Source organism: Athene cunicularia (genome assembly GCF_003259725.1).
Source record: "Athene cunicularia isolate RWA chromosome 11 unlocalized genomic scaffold, athCun1 chr11_part2, whole genome shotgun sequence".
In the NCBI taxonomy this organism is placed as follows: domain Eukaryota; kingdom Metazoa; phylum Chordata; class Aves; order Strigiformes; family Strigidae; genus Athene; species Athene cunicularia.
The window spans coordinates 1,908,546-1,925,517 of record NW_020799114.1 but is presented as its reverse complement, the minus strand read 5'-3'; the positions used below and the strand labels follow the sequence as shown (position 1 = coordinate 1,925,517).

Genomic DNA, 16,972 nt, shown 5'->3' with positions numbered 1-16,972 from the left:
AGAGACAGGGCAAGATGAGGTGCTGAGCGGCAGCTCCTACGAGAGCGTGTCCCCCGAGGGCAGGCTGTACGCCTTGCCCGCCCCGCCGCCGCCACCGCCGCCGTTCCTGCACCCGCCGCCGCTGCCGGCCCCGCACCACGGCCCCCTGCCGTGCTGCAAGGGTAGGAGCGAGCATCCCGCCGACCCCAATGGTGCTCTCTCGTCGTCTGGTGCTATCGACCAAAACCCAAGCACTTTCCAAGAAAACCAAGCTGTTTTTCCGTCTAGTTTACACTCGCCTAGTATGCCAAAGCCAGTCGGTAAGAGGCAAGCCTCAGCGAAAGACAGTGTCCCCAGCCCGCGGCTGCTGGTCCAGAGCAGCCCTCTGAGAAGGAACATGCCACCAAACTCTCTCTCCCAAGTGCACTTTCCGAGCAAAGCCTATTGCAGTTCCCCCGCAGGCAGCGCCAGCACAGGATCCGTGCCTTTCGAGACAAGCATTCCCACTACGGCACCCACCCACCCCAGGCTTGTGCAAGCTTGGGAAGGTGCCACTAAGGCATTTTCTCCCATGGACCAGAATTCAGCACCTTATTCAAACCCTGTTGGAAACCAGTTCTCATTTGAGTGCCAGTCTGGCCCCGAGCAGAGGCAGCACAGGCAGAAAAATGCCAGGATGCCTTGGCAGCAAATACACCTCACTTCTGCAATGCCCGGTCAGAACAGGCTAGAGCTGTCAAGACAAATCACCACCCAGAAGCTCCCCTTCCCCCTGGGCACGTCTGAGTGGCAGGGGAGTGGGAAAGCCCAGAAAGGGCCCCCCGTAAGTAACTCTCCGGGGTATCACGGCAAAAAACTGTTGTCGGGAGAGAGCCTCGGGGTCCAGAGGGGAGACTCCAACTCAACGGGTGCTTTCTCTTTTGAAAATGGGAAGGAGCCAGGCTCTCCTGCCTGCGACTCGAGAAGCAAAGCCCTCTTCTACAGCATGAGTCAAGCAGGTCCTCCTCCTCCCTCAAGGAGCTCGTCGGGCCCAGCGCTGGTCCTGCCGCCATCAGCCTTGGTGGCTGCCTCCCCTTGCGAGTCCCCGTTGCCATCCCCTGTCCCCAACCCGACCTGTGGCAGCACCTGCTCGTCGCTCTCCCCCATGTCCAGCAGCCCGCTCAACCCTGGCTTCGAAGACAGCCAGATGTCCGGAGCGCTGACCCCTTCACCCTTCTTCCAGCACCCCTGCCACCCCAAGGACAGCAACAAAACCTTCCACCCTTCCGACGTCCTGAGCTCCAGCTCACTTCATTACCACCCCTCAGACTCCGTCAAGTCCTTCCACTTCCCTCCCGATGCCCTGAAGGACGACAACCTCCTGAAATGCGCCCCGGCGAGCCCGTTCCACAAACCCGGCCTGGAGGTGGCCAAGGGATGCTCAGATGGGCTGGATGGGGAGCAGCCTCCACCGCCGTACTCCTCTCATCATTTGCTGGCCAGCTCACTCAGCAGCGCCAGCCTGGACCAGCTGGACGTGCTCCTGACCTGCAAGCAATGCGACCAGAACTACAGCAACCTCTCCTCCTTCCTGCAGCACCGCCAGTTCTGCACCTCCCATCCTGCTCCCCAGGGTGAGGGCAAGGATGCTCCCCGGGCAACCGAGGGGCGGAAAGCACTCCCCCCCACAGAAACCCCCAAGCCCTCCAGCCTGGGGCTCTCTCCAGACCCCCAGGCGCATTTCTTGACGTTAAACAAAAGCGATGACTTCTTGCTGGATGGGGAAAGCAAAAACGAGGGCAAGGAAGATGCTCTGAAGGGCGGCCTCTTCAACGGCCTTGCCACCAGCTCCCTGCCACTTACCGCCTCCGACCTGGACATCGACGACGCCAAGCTGGACAGCCTGATCACTGAAGCCCTCAACGGCCTGGGGTACCAGTCAGATAACCCGGAGATCGACAGCAGCTTCATAGACGTGTTTGCTGACGAGGAGCTGACAGGCATGAAGGCAGCCAGCGGTGGGATGTCCCACAAGGCGAAGGAAGCCCTGACCTCAGACAGCAAATCAAAGCAGGCAGCAGCAGAGGAGAAGGCAGTGGGCCAGCCCAAGACCAGTTATTTTTATGAGGATGGCCACCCGAGTGGGGAGCAGGTGAAGAGAGGGGCAGGAAAGCAGCATCTTCACAAGGGGAGGGCAGCGCGGAGGGTGGCAGCCCAGGAGCCAGATCCCAGGACAGCGGGAGCAGAGAGGACAGCCAGGCTGCGGGCGGGCAGGAAGAACAGTGTCCCACCGGCCACCACCTCCTCCAAGTCCACCTCCAGCCAAAAGCATCCCAGGAAGCTCAGCCAGGAGCCACCGATGAAGAGTGAGGTGGGACCAGGTGTTGCCACCAAGAGCTCCAAGCCGCCCCGATTCTCCATGAAGGAGATGAAGAAGCGGAAGCCCCGCAGCGGAACGTGGAGCAAGGAGCTCATTCACAAGATCGTGCAGCAGAAGAACAAGCTCCACAAACTGCAGGTGAAAAGCAGCAAGCAGGCACAGTTCCCCCAGGTCACCGAGAGGCTGATGCCAGCCACCAAGGAGGGCAGGTTTCAGGAGTACGACTACGTCTCCGACTCGGATGATGATGGGGCAGAGTGCAGCAAGCTCCGGGGGAGGAAGAAGCGTGGCACGGGATTCATTGGGAGGACCAAATACAGCTTTAGCAAGAAACGCCCGGGAAGAAGTGAGAAAGTCAAAGAGAAAGACCCAGCCTGGAGCTACAGCCGGAAAAGGGACACTCAGAAAAGGGAGGCACAGGAGCGTGGGGGGGTCCCAAGCCAGGACGGCGCCAAGAAGGAGGGTTGTGCCACCAGAGTCCGAAGACGGAGCAGCCAGTCGTCCACCAGCAGCAACCACAGCGGTAGCGTGCCCAGTGAGACAGGCACCAGCCCACCCCACGCTGATGGGACCGGCTCGGGCAGGGAAAAGGGAGGCACACAGAGGAGGAAGCGCTCGGGCAGCCCGCCGTGTGCGCCAAGGACTCCGCTCAGCCTTCCCGAGGATGGGAGCCCAAAGAAGAGCCAGGAGAGCAAAGAGGACTTTCCCAGGGGGAGCAGGCGGTTTGGCTCAGCCAAACCTTTGCTCGCAGGCTCCAGGACAGGTCCGAGTACTGAACCAGAAGTTGCTGAGATGGACTGTGCGAAGGAGGAGCCGCTACCGCAGCTCCAGGAGAGGCAGCTGCCCAGCACGAGTGCCTCAGGCAGCAGCCCCCTCGGACTCTCCTGTAAGGAGGGGGCAGAAGAGCCCAAAGGAGCAGCAAAGCACACGGGTGAGGCAGGAGAACCCACCCTGGAGCCTCAGGACTCACCCAAGCTGACCATGGTCAACCAGAGGCATCAGTTTGCCCCTTTCAGGAGCGATGGGCTGAAGTACCATGCAGAAGAGCTAATTGCCCCGTCCCACGGCGGTAACGAAGCTAGTCCTGGCAACATGAGCGCTGCCTACTCGGAAACGGGCATCAAATACTTGAAGGCACATGGGCTCTGTGACGGTCGGAAGGACTATCCCGCGCCAGTTGCCCCGTACGGGGGGGATGCAGTGGGGATGATGCTCACTGCCAAGGCGCCCAATCCGTACGTCAGCACCGACAACGCGTTTTTCGACCCCAAAGGCCTTCCCGGTCACTATGATGACAACCTCTTCTCAAAGCCCCCAGCCTTGGGCTCCTCACACATGGATGACATGTACTTATGCCGGGATGAGATCAACGCCAGCTCCTTTGAACAGAAACATGCCAGCATCTCCCCTTACACCACAGAAACGCCACAAGGCAAGGTCTCTTCCCCTCTCAGCTTCGATTCCTCTTCAATATTTGGAGAGCTTCCCGTCACCGAGTTCGATCCGCCGCTGTACGAGAGCGTTTCTGCGAGTAAGGATGGTTATGTGACAACGTTCACCTGTCCTGGCAATCCCCCCAGCAAGTCGCTGCCCTTCGAGCAACCGTATCCACCGTTCATGCCAGAGAAAGACTGGTCCCTCATGGAGGAGGTGGCTCCGATGCTTCCAGAAGACATGACTCAGTTCCACAGCCTTTCAGTGGAGAAGCCACTAGCCAAAAAATTCCCCGAGGAAGGCCCTGTCCCCACCAGTCAACTCTCCCTGCCGCTGCCAGACAGGATAACGGATTACAATGTGACTTTTATGAACAACATATCGGACGATGAGCTGGAGATCAAGCGATTAGTCACAGAGCTGGAAAGTCAACTGCAAACCAGCAAGCTGGATAACGAGGCACCCGTCACCCTTCAGAAGCCCGAGCAACACGTCACTGCCCACCTGCGAGGACAGGCGGCCGAGCAGTTCCCATCGCTGCCGGTCGAGCAAGAGACGGGCCATGAGAAAGGACTATTTTTGGCAGATGAGCTGGGCAGTTCAAGCCTCTGTGTTGGGGAGAGGTTGGGAGGTGAGAAGCCGGCCATCACGAGTGCCCGTGGGGACTATGAGAGACCCAGGGAGCCCTGGCCCTGCTCGGTGGAGCTGGGCTCACTGGAGGCAGGGATTCACACACCAGCCACGCTTGCCATGGACCATTTCTCCTCCAAAGACAGCAGTGAGCAGCTCCAGGGAGCTGCAGCCACTAAGGAAAGTGACCCTGGAAAGATGGAAAATGCGTCTTCCTCCAAAAGTCTACCAGATTCATGCACACCAGACCAAACTGAGGCTCCCATCTACCCAGACCCCGTGACAAAAAGCCCTCCGGTTGTCACTGACTCCGTGTTCCCCAAGAACCTGGAGGCAGCTGAAGCACCCAAAGATCCCCTGCCAACCCAGCGTGGTGCCGAGAGCTTCCCTGTGCCAGGGAAAGCCCCTGAAAGCTTCACTGATGCTGCAGAGTCGGAGAAGTTTGATGCGCATCTTCCAAACCGTAAACCTGAATTTGGCTTTCAGCAAGGTCCCACCCCAGTCTTGGATCTCACCTTTTCGCCTCACATGAAAGAAGTCTCAGACACAGAAGAAAGACCCTTAAGCAAGCCTGAGTCACCCAAAATGGTGAAAAGCACCGTGGACTTCAAAGGGGGTGGTGATGGGTCCGTGTTGGTGGAAGAAACGGAGGAGAGAAAGAGCTCCACCACCTACCCACCCCCCGGACCCAGCGACAAATCCAGCAAGCAAAAAGTGCTGCTGTTTGACATGCTGAGTCTGCCCAAGGAGAGCGACTGCAGCTCCCGACAGCCGTTGGCATCCCAGGAGACAGCAGCCAACCCACTGCAGCAGCTCCAGCTCTTCGTTGCCCGAACAGTGAAGAGCAACGAGGAGGAGCTGTTGATGCCATGCTTCCCCATGCTGCTTGCTCCCAGCCACCCCCCTGCCACCACCCGCATCCAGCCGGAGCAGAAAGAGGAGAACAGCGGTGCCTTGGAAGGGGAAAATCGGACATACTGCCCTGCCCAAGGGGAGGGGAACGTCCCCACCGGAGGCAACACGGAAAATATTGCTGCCCCAGCAAAAGAAGCTGTGCTTTTCTCTGGTGGATGCGAGCAGCTGGAGTCATTCACTACAATGGGCTCTTACCATGCAAAACAATCCACGTTTGCGAAGCCGGAGCTGCAAAATAATGTAACGGAGCTGCAGCACTTAGCAAATGAACCCACGGAGCCGAGTGACATTAATATCCATGCAGATGGTGTTTCCCGAGAGCGTAATGACCTCTCGCCACTCAAAAACACAGTGGTGACCCCACTGCCAGGGCAAGGAAAGAAAGCTGATCAGCTCGTGGAGGAGCAGGAGCAAGATAAAAACAAAGCAACCTTGGCATTTAAAAAACATGAGCAATCCCGTTTAAGCCGTAATTTGCTTGAGAAAGAAACTCTGGGCAGTGCAGCAGCAGAGAGACTGGAAAGGAATCAACTGGGGCAGGGGGCGCAGCCCCTGTGCAGTGCTTCCACGAGTCCCACCAGCCCCCCCGGTCCCTCCGAGGAGGATCTCCACCAGGATCACCACTTGGTGCCGGAGGCGAAAGCCGGCGCAGTCAGCGCAAAGGTTCCCAGAGAAGGAAATGGCAAGAAGTCGTCTCTGAATGGCTGTCATTACACGGGAGAATCTCCGGCCAGCCTGCCCTTGCCAACTGATTTTTCTCACCCCAAACGCTTGCAAAGCAGTGGGGCTGAGGGAAGAGAGGCCCCCAGCTTCGGCACTCAGCTCTCGGATGAGAAGAAATACGGCGCGTCCCTGCTTAACGCAGCAAGTTCATTCGTCACGAAGAGGTGTCCTCCCGAGGCCAACAGCCATCGCGTCCATCACCCCGCCGTGAGCCTGGCAGAGCAAGGGACGTGGAAAAGGGCACCCACCTTTCCTCTCTCGCTCCATCACTGCGGGGCTGTGCCGGTGGAAGCGGTCGAGGACAATCCCCATCACCTCCCCGACAGCGTTTTGGGTAACTACGGACCACCTGAAAGAGAAGGGATGGTGAGAGCCTGCGCTCTGCTGCACGCCGATGGGCTGGTGGGCTCTGCCTTGGAGATGGACGGTCCTCAGAAAGCGCACGGGAAGGACTGCCCTCTTCCCTGCTCGCCGCCTTTCAACCACAAGGGTGTTGGGAAAGAGATACCCAAAAGTGACAGTGCTGTGCTCTCAAATTCTCAGTTTAAAGAAAACCAAGCGTGCACCATCACGGATACAGTCATTAACTCCACTCCTCCAGAAACCCAAGATTACCCAACCCAGCCCACAATGGATCTGCCGATCAGAGAAAAAGAAATAAACCTAAATCAAGAGAACAAGCCTGAAAGCTGCTCTGATGATGGAAATAAGCATCAAAGTGAACCAGAGCCTTTGTCCAATGGTTTTGTTGTTCAACAGGTGCCAGCTGCTGTCAGCAGAGGTCTTACAAGGATTGGAGATCTTGGTCCTGCTGAATTAAATGGCCATGAGTTTTCAGAGGCGGCAGAGGTGAGACTTGGACCTTCCAAAAGCACCGAGAGTGGAGGAAAAGGTTTAAAAGGGGAGAAACCCAAAAGCCACAGGGCTGGAGAAGCTGGGGGTTGTGTGTTGAATAGTATGGGCCAAGGAGAGGGCAACACGCCTAACAGGACTCCAAACCCTTCCCAAAATGAACTTCACAAAGAAAAGAAGCCAAACGGGCTCCCGGTGACCTGTGACATTTGTTCGGCCACTTTCCGGTCCAAGCCTGGCCTGACCAGGCACAAAGCTGTCAAGCACCAGGTGAAGAATGGTGGTGTACCACAGCCCAGCAAGACGCCCAGATCCACTTTAGTTCCTGCAGACAGGACATCGAAAGCAGCCCAAAAGGTGCCCAGGAGGAGCCTGAAGACTTCGGTCAAAGACAAAACCTGCAGCTCACAGATGCCGACCGCTGACGTTGAACACGTCCCCGAGAAAATATGCGCAGATCTAGAGAAAGAGCCCAGCACGCAGATGCAAGAAGTGGTCAGCAGAGTGCTCAGCGACCTCAGCGTGATCTCCTTTGAGATGTCCCAGGAGCTGCACCGCACACGTGTTCTGCAGAGGGAGATGAAGGCAAAGGCACTGCGCTCGGAGACAAGGGGAGCAGGCGAGGCGGCGGCTGGGAAGCTCGACTCAGGACGGCAAGCCAGGAAGGGAGAAAAAGGCAGAAGGAGCCAAAGCAAAGATCCTGGAGAGGTGAACGGCAATTCTGAAAAGAAGCTAAACAGGAAAGTGAGACGAAGGAAAGCCAAGGTATTTCCCAGCAGAAATGAGCCCGACCGTCCGTGTGAGCTGGAGAGGAGCGCAGGTCCTCCCCGCGCTGTCCTCAGCCCCAGTTTGCCCAGAATGATGGAGGGCTTGCATGAGCCAGGTGGCTGCATCTCAGCAGAGGAGCAAAATAGATCCAACTCAACCCAGCACTCTCACAAAGCAAAACAGTCCCCTTGTGAAGCTGAGCTTGCGGAGGACCTGTGCGACGGGATGGTGTCTTCAACGGAGATGGTCAGCAAGGAGTCAGTAACGGGCACAGTCTGCTGTCCCGGGGAGGTGGAAGATCCAAATGGAGTGGAAGACACACAGGCTTGCAAAAAATGGGTTAGTGGGTTTGTGAAGCAAGTGGAGAAGGGATTGGGCAAGGTAGGCAAAGAGCAGCATCGTGGTGCTGATGGTGCAGAGGAGAGGGATGCTGAGACAGGAGACAGTCCAGGCAGCGGCGCTGGGAAGTGGAGCGGTGCCCCACAGGGTCCCACGGCTCCTGCCGAAGGGGGTCTGACACCGGAGGCGTGTGATTCAGAAACCACCCAAAAGCTTCCTGGGCAAGAGGCTCTGCAGACCGCGCCAGGGTCCAGCCCCTCTCCTGCAGACCCACAGCAGTGGGCGAAGGCAGACGTGCCCCCGGGCAGAGAGCACTGCCTGGAGAGCGTGGCCATCTCGGACCTCCAGAGCTTGTTTGATGATGACTCCACCTTCTCCCAACTGTTCCCCCGGGACGACCAGTTTGTCCGGAGAAAGTGCACACGGGTGTACGGGAAGCGCAGCAAGAAACCCAAGCCCGTCAGCGAGGTGAACCTCCAGCCAGCGAGTGCCATCGACCTCTTCACAATCCGATTAGCTTCTGACCTCAGCGAAAGCAACTCTTTCTGTGTCACCAGGGAGGACCCTTGCGAGTACGAAACCATCTCTGTTGACGACGCCTTAATGCTGAACATGTGTCACGGCAGCAAGGCGAAGAGCGGAGAGGCTGTTCCCGGCGGATCTAAGAGCGTCGCGCCGAGGTTGGACCACGAGAAGACTGATCAAGGGAAGGAGGACATTGACCTGGAAGACAACATGCTGACTTTCTTGTGCCAAAACAGCCAAGTGGACAACGTCCCCAGCTTGAACATCTGGGGGAGTCTGGAGAAGGAAGGGGAAAGCCTCTCTGCTGAGGACATGTTTGAGCCTCTGATGGACCTTGAGGACGAGCACTCGCTCAGAGAAGCGAGCTCCGAGCCCCCCGACCTGGCGGAGGAGCCCTACGATGGCAAGGCCAACGAAGATTCAGACTCTCCTGAATTTCATACCATCGATATCGAGATGCTGAACGCAAAGCTGAAAATGAGAGACATGTGCTTCTTCGGCCCTTGCGAAGATCTTCCTGGCCACGGGGAGGACAACGCTGTGAGTTTCAAGCCAAAGCCAGGCCAGCACAGCAAGCACAGAAGTAAGCTAGAGGATGGGAAACCAGGGAAAAACCGCAGTGAGATAACCATCAAGACTAAAGACAAGCAGTACAAATGCAAAGTCTGCTTCCAGTGGTTCCTGACGTTAGGGGAGCTGGACTTCCACAAGCTCTCCCATAACCCTTCCCCCCCGCCTACCTGCTACATGTGTGTCCAGCGCAAATTCAGCTCCCGGGAGCAGCTGAGGGACCATCTGAAGGAGAAGCACGCCAAAAACAAAGCCGGTCTGTGGGCTTGCGGGATGTGCCTGAAGGAGATCTCCGACGTCTGGATGTACAACGAGCATCTCCGGGAGCACGCCACCCAGTTTGCTCGCAAGGGGCAAGCGCAGAAGTCCGTGATGGGCCTGCCAGCCTGCTTCGGTGAGGACAACGCCGCTGTCACCCACTTCCTCAACACCATCATGTATCGGAAGCCCGGCAGGTCCTGCCGGCACGCCGACCCCAGCAGCAAGCATGTGGCTAGCAGAGAGAGCAAGAGCCCCAAGGAGCTGCCCCTCGAGCAGGAGGCCAGGGCGATGAAAGACCCCGTGGAAAACAACGTCAAAGTGAAGCCACCTGCACCCAGCTCCTCTAAGACATCCACCAGTCCGTCTCCAGAGCACATGGCAAAAAGCGAAGGCACCCCAAAATCTGTCCCCATGCACCCGGACTGCAAGGATCCTTCCAGGGACTGTCATCACTGTGGCAAACAGTTTCCCAAACCCTTCAAGCTCCAGCGGCACTTAGTCGTGCACAGTTTACAGAAGATTTACTTGTGCCACAAGTGTCCGATGTTCTACCAGGAGACCAAAGAGCTTCGAAACCACCTCAGCCAGGAGCATGGCGTAGTGGAGGAGCAGGAGATCAAGCACACCACCCTGTACGCTTGCGAGCTCTGCGCAGACGTCATGCACGTTATCAAGAAGTCCTTCATCTGCAGCATGTGCAACTACACCTTCTCCAAGAAAGAGCAGTACGACCGGCACATGGAGAAGCACCTGGCAGGAAGCAACAAAACTTTCAAATTCAGAGGGGTCATGAGGCCTGGCGTTGCCTCCAGGGAGGGCAGGGAGAGGGTGAAAGAGGACGGCTGTCTCCGGGAGGGCATGCCGCCGAGCAAGAAGAGGAAGGTTGCTCACCACGGCAGCTCACTCCCGCACACCTCACCGGTCCACCTGGACCACGCTAGTGACCTTCAGCTGCTAGAGGCTGCAAGCCCCAGCCTGCAGGCTCCCACCGACCCCTTCCCTGCAGCACCTGGCGACCCGGGAGCACCCCAACCCTCCGTGAAGACAGAAGATCTGGTGGGTGACTTCTCCGACCTCCTGGCAGAGATGGAGAAATCCCAGTTTGACACCCTGCCTCCACCACCCTGCCTCTCCCCGTCTTTGCCGCAGGCTGCGGCGAGCAGCCCGGAGCTCGGCCATATCGCTGCCCTGTCCATCAAGGAGCTGGAGAAAGGAGCATTTGATGGGAAACCACTTCCTTTCTTGGACTCGCCCGAGTTTACCATTGACCTTGCTGGGTTGGCGTGTAACCAGGCCACAGACCAAAAACTCTCTCCTCTACACCTGACTGAGAAACGTGGCTACGCCGATACCCATAAAAGAACAGGCGTGAACAACAAAGACGAATATATAGCAAGCGTCCTGGAAAACCCCGGTGCAGCCACCGACTCTGTGGATGGGATCCCATTTCTCCAGCTTGGCAAAAAAGTGTCAGAGCTTCCCTCCCCACAGGCAGAGGCTCCACCAACCAAGGAGACCCACAGGTGGGGCAACCCCAGTGCCAGTGACACCTCTTCCTGGGAAGGTGCATCTAAGGCCACGTCTCCAGAAGCTGCCCACCAGGCCCCGCCCCTGAAGGACAAGATGGCATCGCCCACGCTGAACAGGGCTGGCAAAGATTTGGTCCCTCAGAAGAAGACCGTGGGTAGCCAGTCCAGCGGTGAGGCTGCTCTTGGCGCGGGCAGCCCCGGCAGCAGCACCGAGGAGGGTCAGCAGCCCAGCTCAGGGAGGGAGAAAGCTGTGCCTGAGGCTAAGGACAGTAACGCTAACGCCAAGGACCAAAGTGGCAACCCAAGCAAATCCACTGGCCACCAGCCCAGAGGTGAGGCAGCCAGCAACGCCGTGAGACACGGCCACGTGGAGCCAAGCAAAGCCACCAGCAAGCTTCACCCCAAGAGGAGGAAAGAACACAAGTCCTTGAGTCACCGGAGCAGCTCCGGCTCCCGGGAGAACATGGAGGGAGATGGGAAAAAGAAAAAAGCCCGGACCCCGTGCCCGGGGAGGAGCGAGAGCACCGGTGAGCTCAAACGCACCGGCTGGAGCAACGCCGAAACCTCTGCCCTCTCCCCCGGGAGGAGGGAGACGCACTGCAACAAACTGGTACCCAAGCCCAGAACGGGCACCCAGCTGAAGAAGATGGTCCTGGACACGTACAACCAGAAGAAGGGGGAGCTCCGTCACGCCAACGGGGATGTGAGGCGCAGGAAGGCCATTCTGGGGAAGAGCCTCCACCAAGTGTTGGCCAAGGGGCCAACACCGTCCCCGCGCAGCTCCTTGCACAGCCCACGCGTCGCCCGGGGTGCCAAGCCGGCCGGCTCAGCCAGCTACCGCACCGCCGAGTCCCAGAACAACCTGCTAAGCCAACTCTTTGGGCAAAAATTAACTAGCTTTAAAATTCCTTTAAGGAGAGATACTTCAGAGTAATTTATGGAAGTGACTTATGGTGATCCTCAGCTGCTTTCATGGGGTTTGCAAGGGAAAAATTATCAAAGCATTAAATTCGTTTGTGTAGCATGATTTCTCTGTCTAGCTTAAATGAACTTGCACTGCAGCCTCTGTGAAATAGTTTGCTTTGTGTCTACTAATCTACTTTAATTCACCTGATTTATCATGCAAATGCTAGAACTTTGATGTTGCTGATGATTTTCATGAACTGAAATTGTAATCGCTTTGGGCAGACTGAATCGTCGAGAGCAATTGCTTTATTGCAGAAGTGCTGAGGTTATAAGGATACTTGCAAATCTCAGACCCTTTTGAGTCTGTGTCTGTGTTATCTTTGTACAAAGTACTTGAAGAGATGAACTTCATTCCGTAGACGTCTTATTCATAAGGTGCAGTACACTGTAGAAAGCAAATTTTTTTTTTTTGAAGATTTTGCACAAATAATCCCGTACAATTCATTTAATTGGGAGCTGGCCTAAGAGATGATACAATTAAAAAAAAAAAAAATTAAATTAAGAATGGAGTGTCCTATATTTTGATAGCCATCCCTACGAATTTGTTTCTACATCGTCAAGAGAATCACAAACCAGCTCTGGGGCTGCCGGGGCTGTCGGGGCCCTTCAGAGGATGCTGCCGCTCTTTGACCACTGTCGACGATGTAACCAGAGGAGAGCCGCCACCGCGAGCAAACTGCACCTTGACACGTGTGACAAACTCTTGATTTTTTGGGGGGTCGTTGGGGGTTTTTTGTGTGTGTGCGGGTGTGTGTGTGTGTGTGTGGGTGTGTGTGCGCGCGCACACGCGTGTGTGTTTTCTTTTTGTTTATGGGAAGGTTTGGGGGTTTGGGGTTTTTGGTGTTTTTTTTGCGCAACGACAAAACTGTGCCAATTTACCGCACCGAACCAGTACTGTCCGAGTGCCCTCAACGGTATCACTTCTAAAAACTATCTTACTGTATTGAGTTAGTGGCTATATAGGTATCCGCTTTTTACTATGCAGTTACTGGTGCTATTCTTCTTTTGTAATGTGAATACAGACTTCCTTGATTGAAAAAATAAAAGGGAACCATTAGGAAGCAGCCGTTACCTGTAAAAGATAACGAGGCAGGAAAAAAAAAAAAAATAAAAAATTAAAAATCCAACTTTAGCGGGGGAAAAAAAAATAAATCCTGTATGCTGGTACTCCGTAGTGTTGAAAAGGTTACGTCACGTTAAACGAGCACGTTATACATCCGAACTTTTGAATCCGGAAAGAAATCTCAGGTGCAAACGAGGACATGGAAGATAATTAAAAATACTATTGAAATACTCCCAAGTCAAGGAGGTGAAGTAATGCACTGATGTGATATGAACAGTCAGAGTACTTTGCGTCTGTCCTGCAATTATTATTTTTTTGTTTTGTTTTAGATTTAAAAGAAAAAAAAAGAGGCTTTATTCTGTTAATATGTATCTTTACAATTCTTTGTATTGTATAAAAATATTGTAGGTAATTTACCTTGGGTGCAATGTGTTCTGTCAAAAGTTTTTATTTTGATATTTTGTCAGAGAAGCAGAGAGAGAGAGAGCAGGAAACGCCGTTTTATGATGTTGTATGTGTGCTTTTAAAGTGCCTCTTTAATATTGTTAAATAAAGTATGAGATGAAAATATGGGGTGGTACTGTAAAATCATACATGATTAATCTTTTCAAATATATTCCAATATTTTCACAGAAACGCCCTGTCTGCGTGGTGTTTGTGGGACGATGGTCCCCCCTGGTTGTTTGTGTTCCCTACCCCGCAGCCCCCGTGGTCCCCTCCACTCCCACGATGACATTTCTCGTTGGCATTTGGATGCTCCGTACACTTTCACGGTGTCTTCTGTAAAGCGGCCGCGGGAAGACGTTGGTGCTGCTGCCATCGCTTTGCCATCTTCTGCAAAGCAGTGGAGCTTCTCAACGGTGGAGATGCTCGTGCATCTCCTCTTCCTCACTGTCTCTTCCCCAGACCCTTTTCATGGCGTGAGTGTCTTGTCCCCGGGGGGAAAAAAAGGCCCAACGTGATGGAGATGGTCCAGTTTGATCATCACCAGTTGGTGATGGCCCAGTTTGATCATCACTGACTGGTGAATGGTGATGGCCCAGTTTAGTCATAATCAACTGGTGATGGTGATGGCCCAGTTTGGTCATCACCAGTTGGTGATGGTGATGGTGATGGTGACAGCCCAGTTTGGTCATCACCAACTGGTGATGGTGATGGCCCAGTTTGGTCATCGTCAGTTGATTTTTGTGATGGTCGGTTTTGGTCATCAATTAATGATGGTGATGGCCCAGTTTGGTCATCACCAACTGGTGATGGTGATGGTGACAGCCCGGTTTGGTCATCACCCATTTATGATGCCGTGGTGAAAGTGATGGTGATGGCCCCGTTTGGTCCTCACCAGTTGGTGATGACCCAGTTTGGTCATCATTAATTGATGATGGTGAGATGGCCCAGTTTGGTCATCACCAATTTGTGATGTCGTGGTGATGGTGATGTGATGGTGATGGTGATGTGATGGTGATGGTGATGTGATGGTGATGGTGATGGTGATGTCATGGTGATAGTGATGTGATGGTGATGGTGATGGTGACGGCCTGGTTTGGTCATCACCAATTTGTCCTCAAGCTGACCTCTGCCGGCACAGTGCTGAGGTCTGAAGGTAAGAGGCTGACACAAAGCCGGGCATATTATATTCTTTAATTACTGTTGCAATCATAACATTTAAACGCTGTCAATGAGAGATAGCTCCTAACCGCAGGCTAGAATCCTTGCCACTTGGGGCTTGTAACTAAAACTGCAGGATTAATTTGATTAATTGATAGAATTATTTTCCAAACTACTCTTTTGTTTATGGAGGCTTAAAATGCTTGCCGCCTGCACCCTCCTGGTGTGTTGCAGAGTGGAGATAAAGTGGCTGAAAATAATTAGTATGGCTTAATTTAGGGAAAAAAATAACCTCAAAAGAATTTTGCAGAAAATTTAAGGCAGCACATTTTACTTTGTTTTGGCAGGAAATATTATGGAGCTGGAAATGGAACTTTTATGTTTTCCCTCCGCTATATTTCACCAGGGCTACAGACCTGCGGGGCAGAGGAGTATTTCATGGCTGGTTGGTGCCGTAGCTCTCCCACACCTCCACATTCACAACCCGGGCACCTGGAAACGAAGTCCCCTGGGAGCCACCACAGGTTTGCTGCAGGGGATGGGACCCATCCCCGGGGCCCTGGGCAGGGTGTGGGGGCACCGTCCGAGAGCAGCAGCACCCCCCTTTTTGCAGACAGGCCATGAGCGATGCGCCTGGGGTACCGCTCCCTCCCCAGCGCTGCTCCCGGGGAGACGCCATTGGCCCCGCAGCTTGAAGGCTGAAATATTTATTTGTTCCTTTTTCCCCTCTAAGGGAGAGCGGGTGGGTTTTGGTTTTTTTTTCCCCCCATCCATCAGCTCCCGAAAGCCCCCGGGTTTGTGGAGTCCGGCATTATCCATCAGCGTTTGTCACTCGGAAGATCGCAGGCCCCCGTCAACGTGATTCCAGCCAGGAAGGCAAAGCCGGGCAGCTTCCCCCAGCTGCAGGTTAACTCGCTGCTTGGCGGGTGCCAGCGGCATGGGGGGGTACCCGTGGGTCCCGGCACGTCTGGGGGTCCCAGGGCTGTACCCCAGCGGGGTACACGGCTGGTCTGCCCCATCCTCGGCCCCAATCCCCACCCGTCACGGGTAGGGATGACCCCGCAGCCAGCCCCGGGTGGCTGGGTCTGAACGGAGGGTGCCTGGCATTCACGGCGCCCCTTTGGGCATTTCTCAGCTTCTTGCCACCACCCTAAATTTTCCTCAAGCTGCTGTTTGCTCTTCAAGCCCCCCCAAATCCAACCAGCCTTTTTTTCTCAGCCACACACCCAAGTTTCCAAGCTGAGGATGCTTTAAGCCTCTCCATAAAGCCTGGAGGATAACGGGATCCACCATGGTTGTCATGCTGCTAGCAGAGGCTAAAGATTTTATTTTTCTTTTCTTGCTCTTGAGTCAAATCTGGCCGTTCCTTGCACAGCAGGAATTTAAACCCCATCTCCCACGTCCCCCCGGTCGAACGTGTGTGATGGGGACCACACGCACCCGCGAGCTCCTGCATCCCTGATGCTGAATTGCCTTCAGGCGGGGGAAACCCCGAGCCCGGGTGGCTGTGGGGTGAAGGGATGGCAGTTTTGGGGAGCCGGGGAGATGACACAGGAGCGATGCACCCACCCGGGGGCTGCCGTCCCACCAGCAGCAATGCCCCTCGAGCTGCAGCCCAGTTTCACTGCCCAACCCTTGGGGATGGGGGAATCAATCCTTTTCTTGTCCCTATAGCAGGAGATCAATAGTGGGGGGGAAAAAATAAGCACTGAGAAACCCCAGCCTTGAATTCGGGGCGTGGGAGCTGCTCATCCACACATTCCCACCGGGTTTCAGGAGCATCCAGCATCATTTTGAATCTTCTGGTTTAATCTTAAAACCTTTGTGCTGCCACTGCAGTAGCTGGGAGCCCTGAATCCTGCAGCAGCATCTCTGGACAGGACACGGCCGAGCTGTGCCCAAGTTGTGCCCAAACTGTCCCCAAGCCATGCCCACATCATGCCCAAGTCTTGCCCATGTCAGCCATGCCTAAGCTATGCCCAAGCCTTGCCCAAGCCTTGCCCAAGCCATGCCCAAGCCACAGAGGGCCCCAGGCTGCCAGCAGCTGCCTGGGGCTGAGCCAGAGGCCTGTGACAAGTGGCCCCTGGGCCCAGGCTGTCCTGCTGGTAGGTGGCAGGTCCCCTCTGCAGCACACCCAGCCCCCCGGGTCCTGGCCTGCCCTCAGCCAGGGGCACTGAGATGCCATTCCTCCCTCTTGGGCCAAAAGACAACAAGAAAAAAAAAAAAAACAACCCACCCTAAACCGTGACTCTCTGCAGCAGGAAAGAGCTGTTTGCAGCCCTGGAGGAGCCCTGTCAGGGGACGGTGCCACCGGCTGGGGCAGCCCGTGGTCTCACGGGCACCCGGACCCCCTCAGGGTGCTCAGCACAGCACCCAGCATCGCCCCTCGCCCGTGAAATATGGCCGAGGCAGTGCCTTAGCTTTTCCCATTTACATTCCTCCGCCGACTACCTC

The 16,972-nt window shown here is 55.3% G+C and overlaps 1 protein-coding gene across 1 annotated transcript in view; it reads left to right on the top strand.

Moving 5' to 3' along the window:
• Positions 1-13,537, top strand: part of ZNF469 (zinc finger protein 469) — a 48,038-nt gene extending 34,501 nt beyond the window's left edge. Inside the window, exon 5 of the mRNA XM_026857024.1 lies at positions 34-13,537. Coding sequence (XP_026712825.1) covers positions 34-11,818 — 11,785 coding nt within the window. The 3' untranslated portion in view covers positions 11,819-13,537. The remainder of the gene's footprint in view (positions 1-33) is intronic.
• The last annotated feature ends 3,435 nt before the right edge of the window (positions 13,538-16,972 follow it).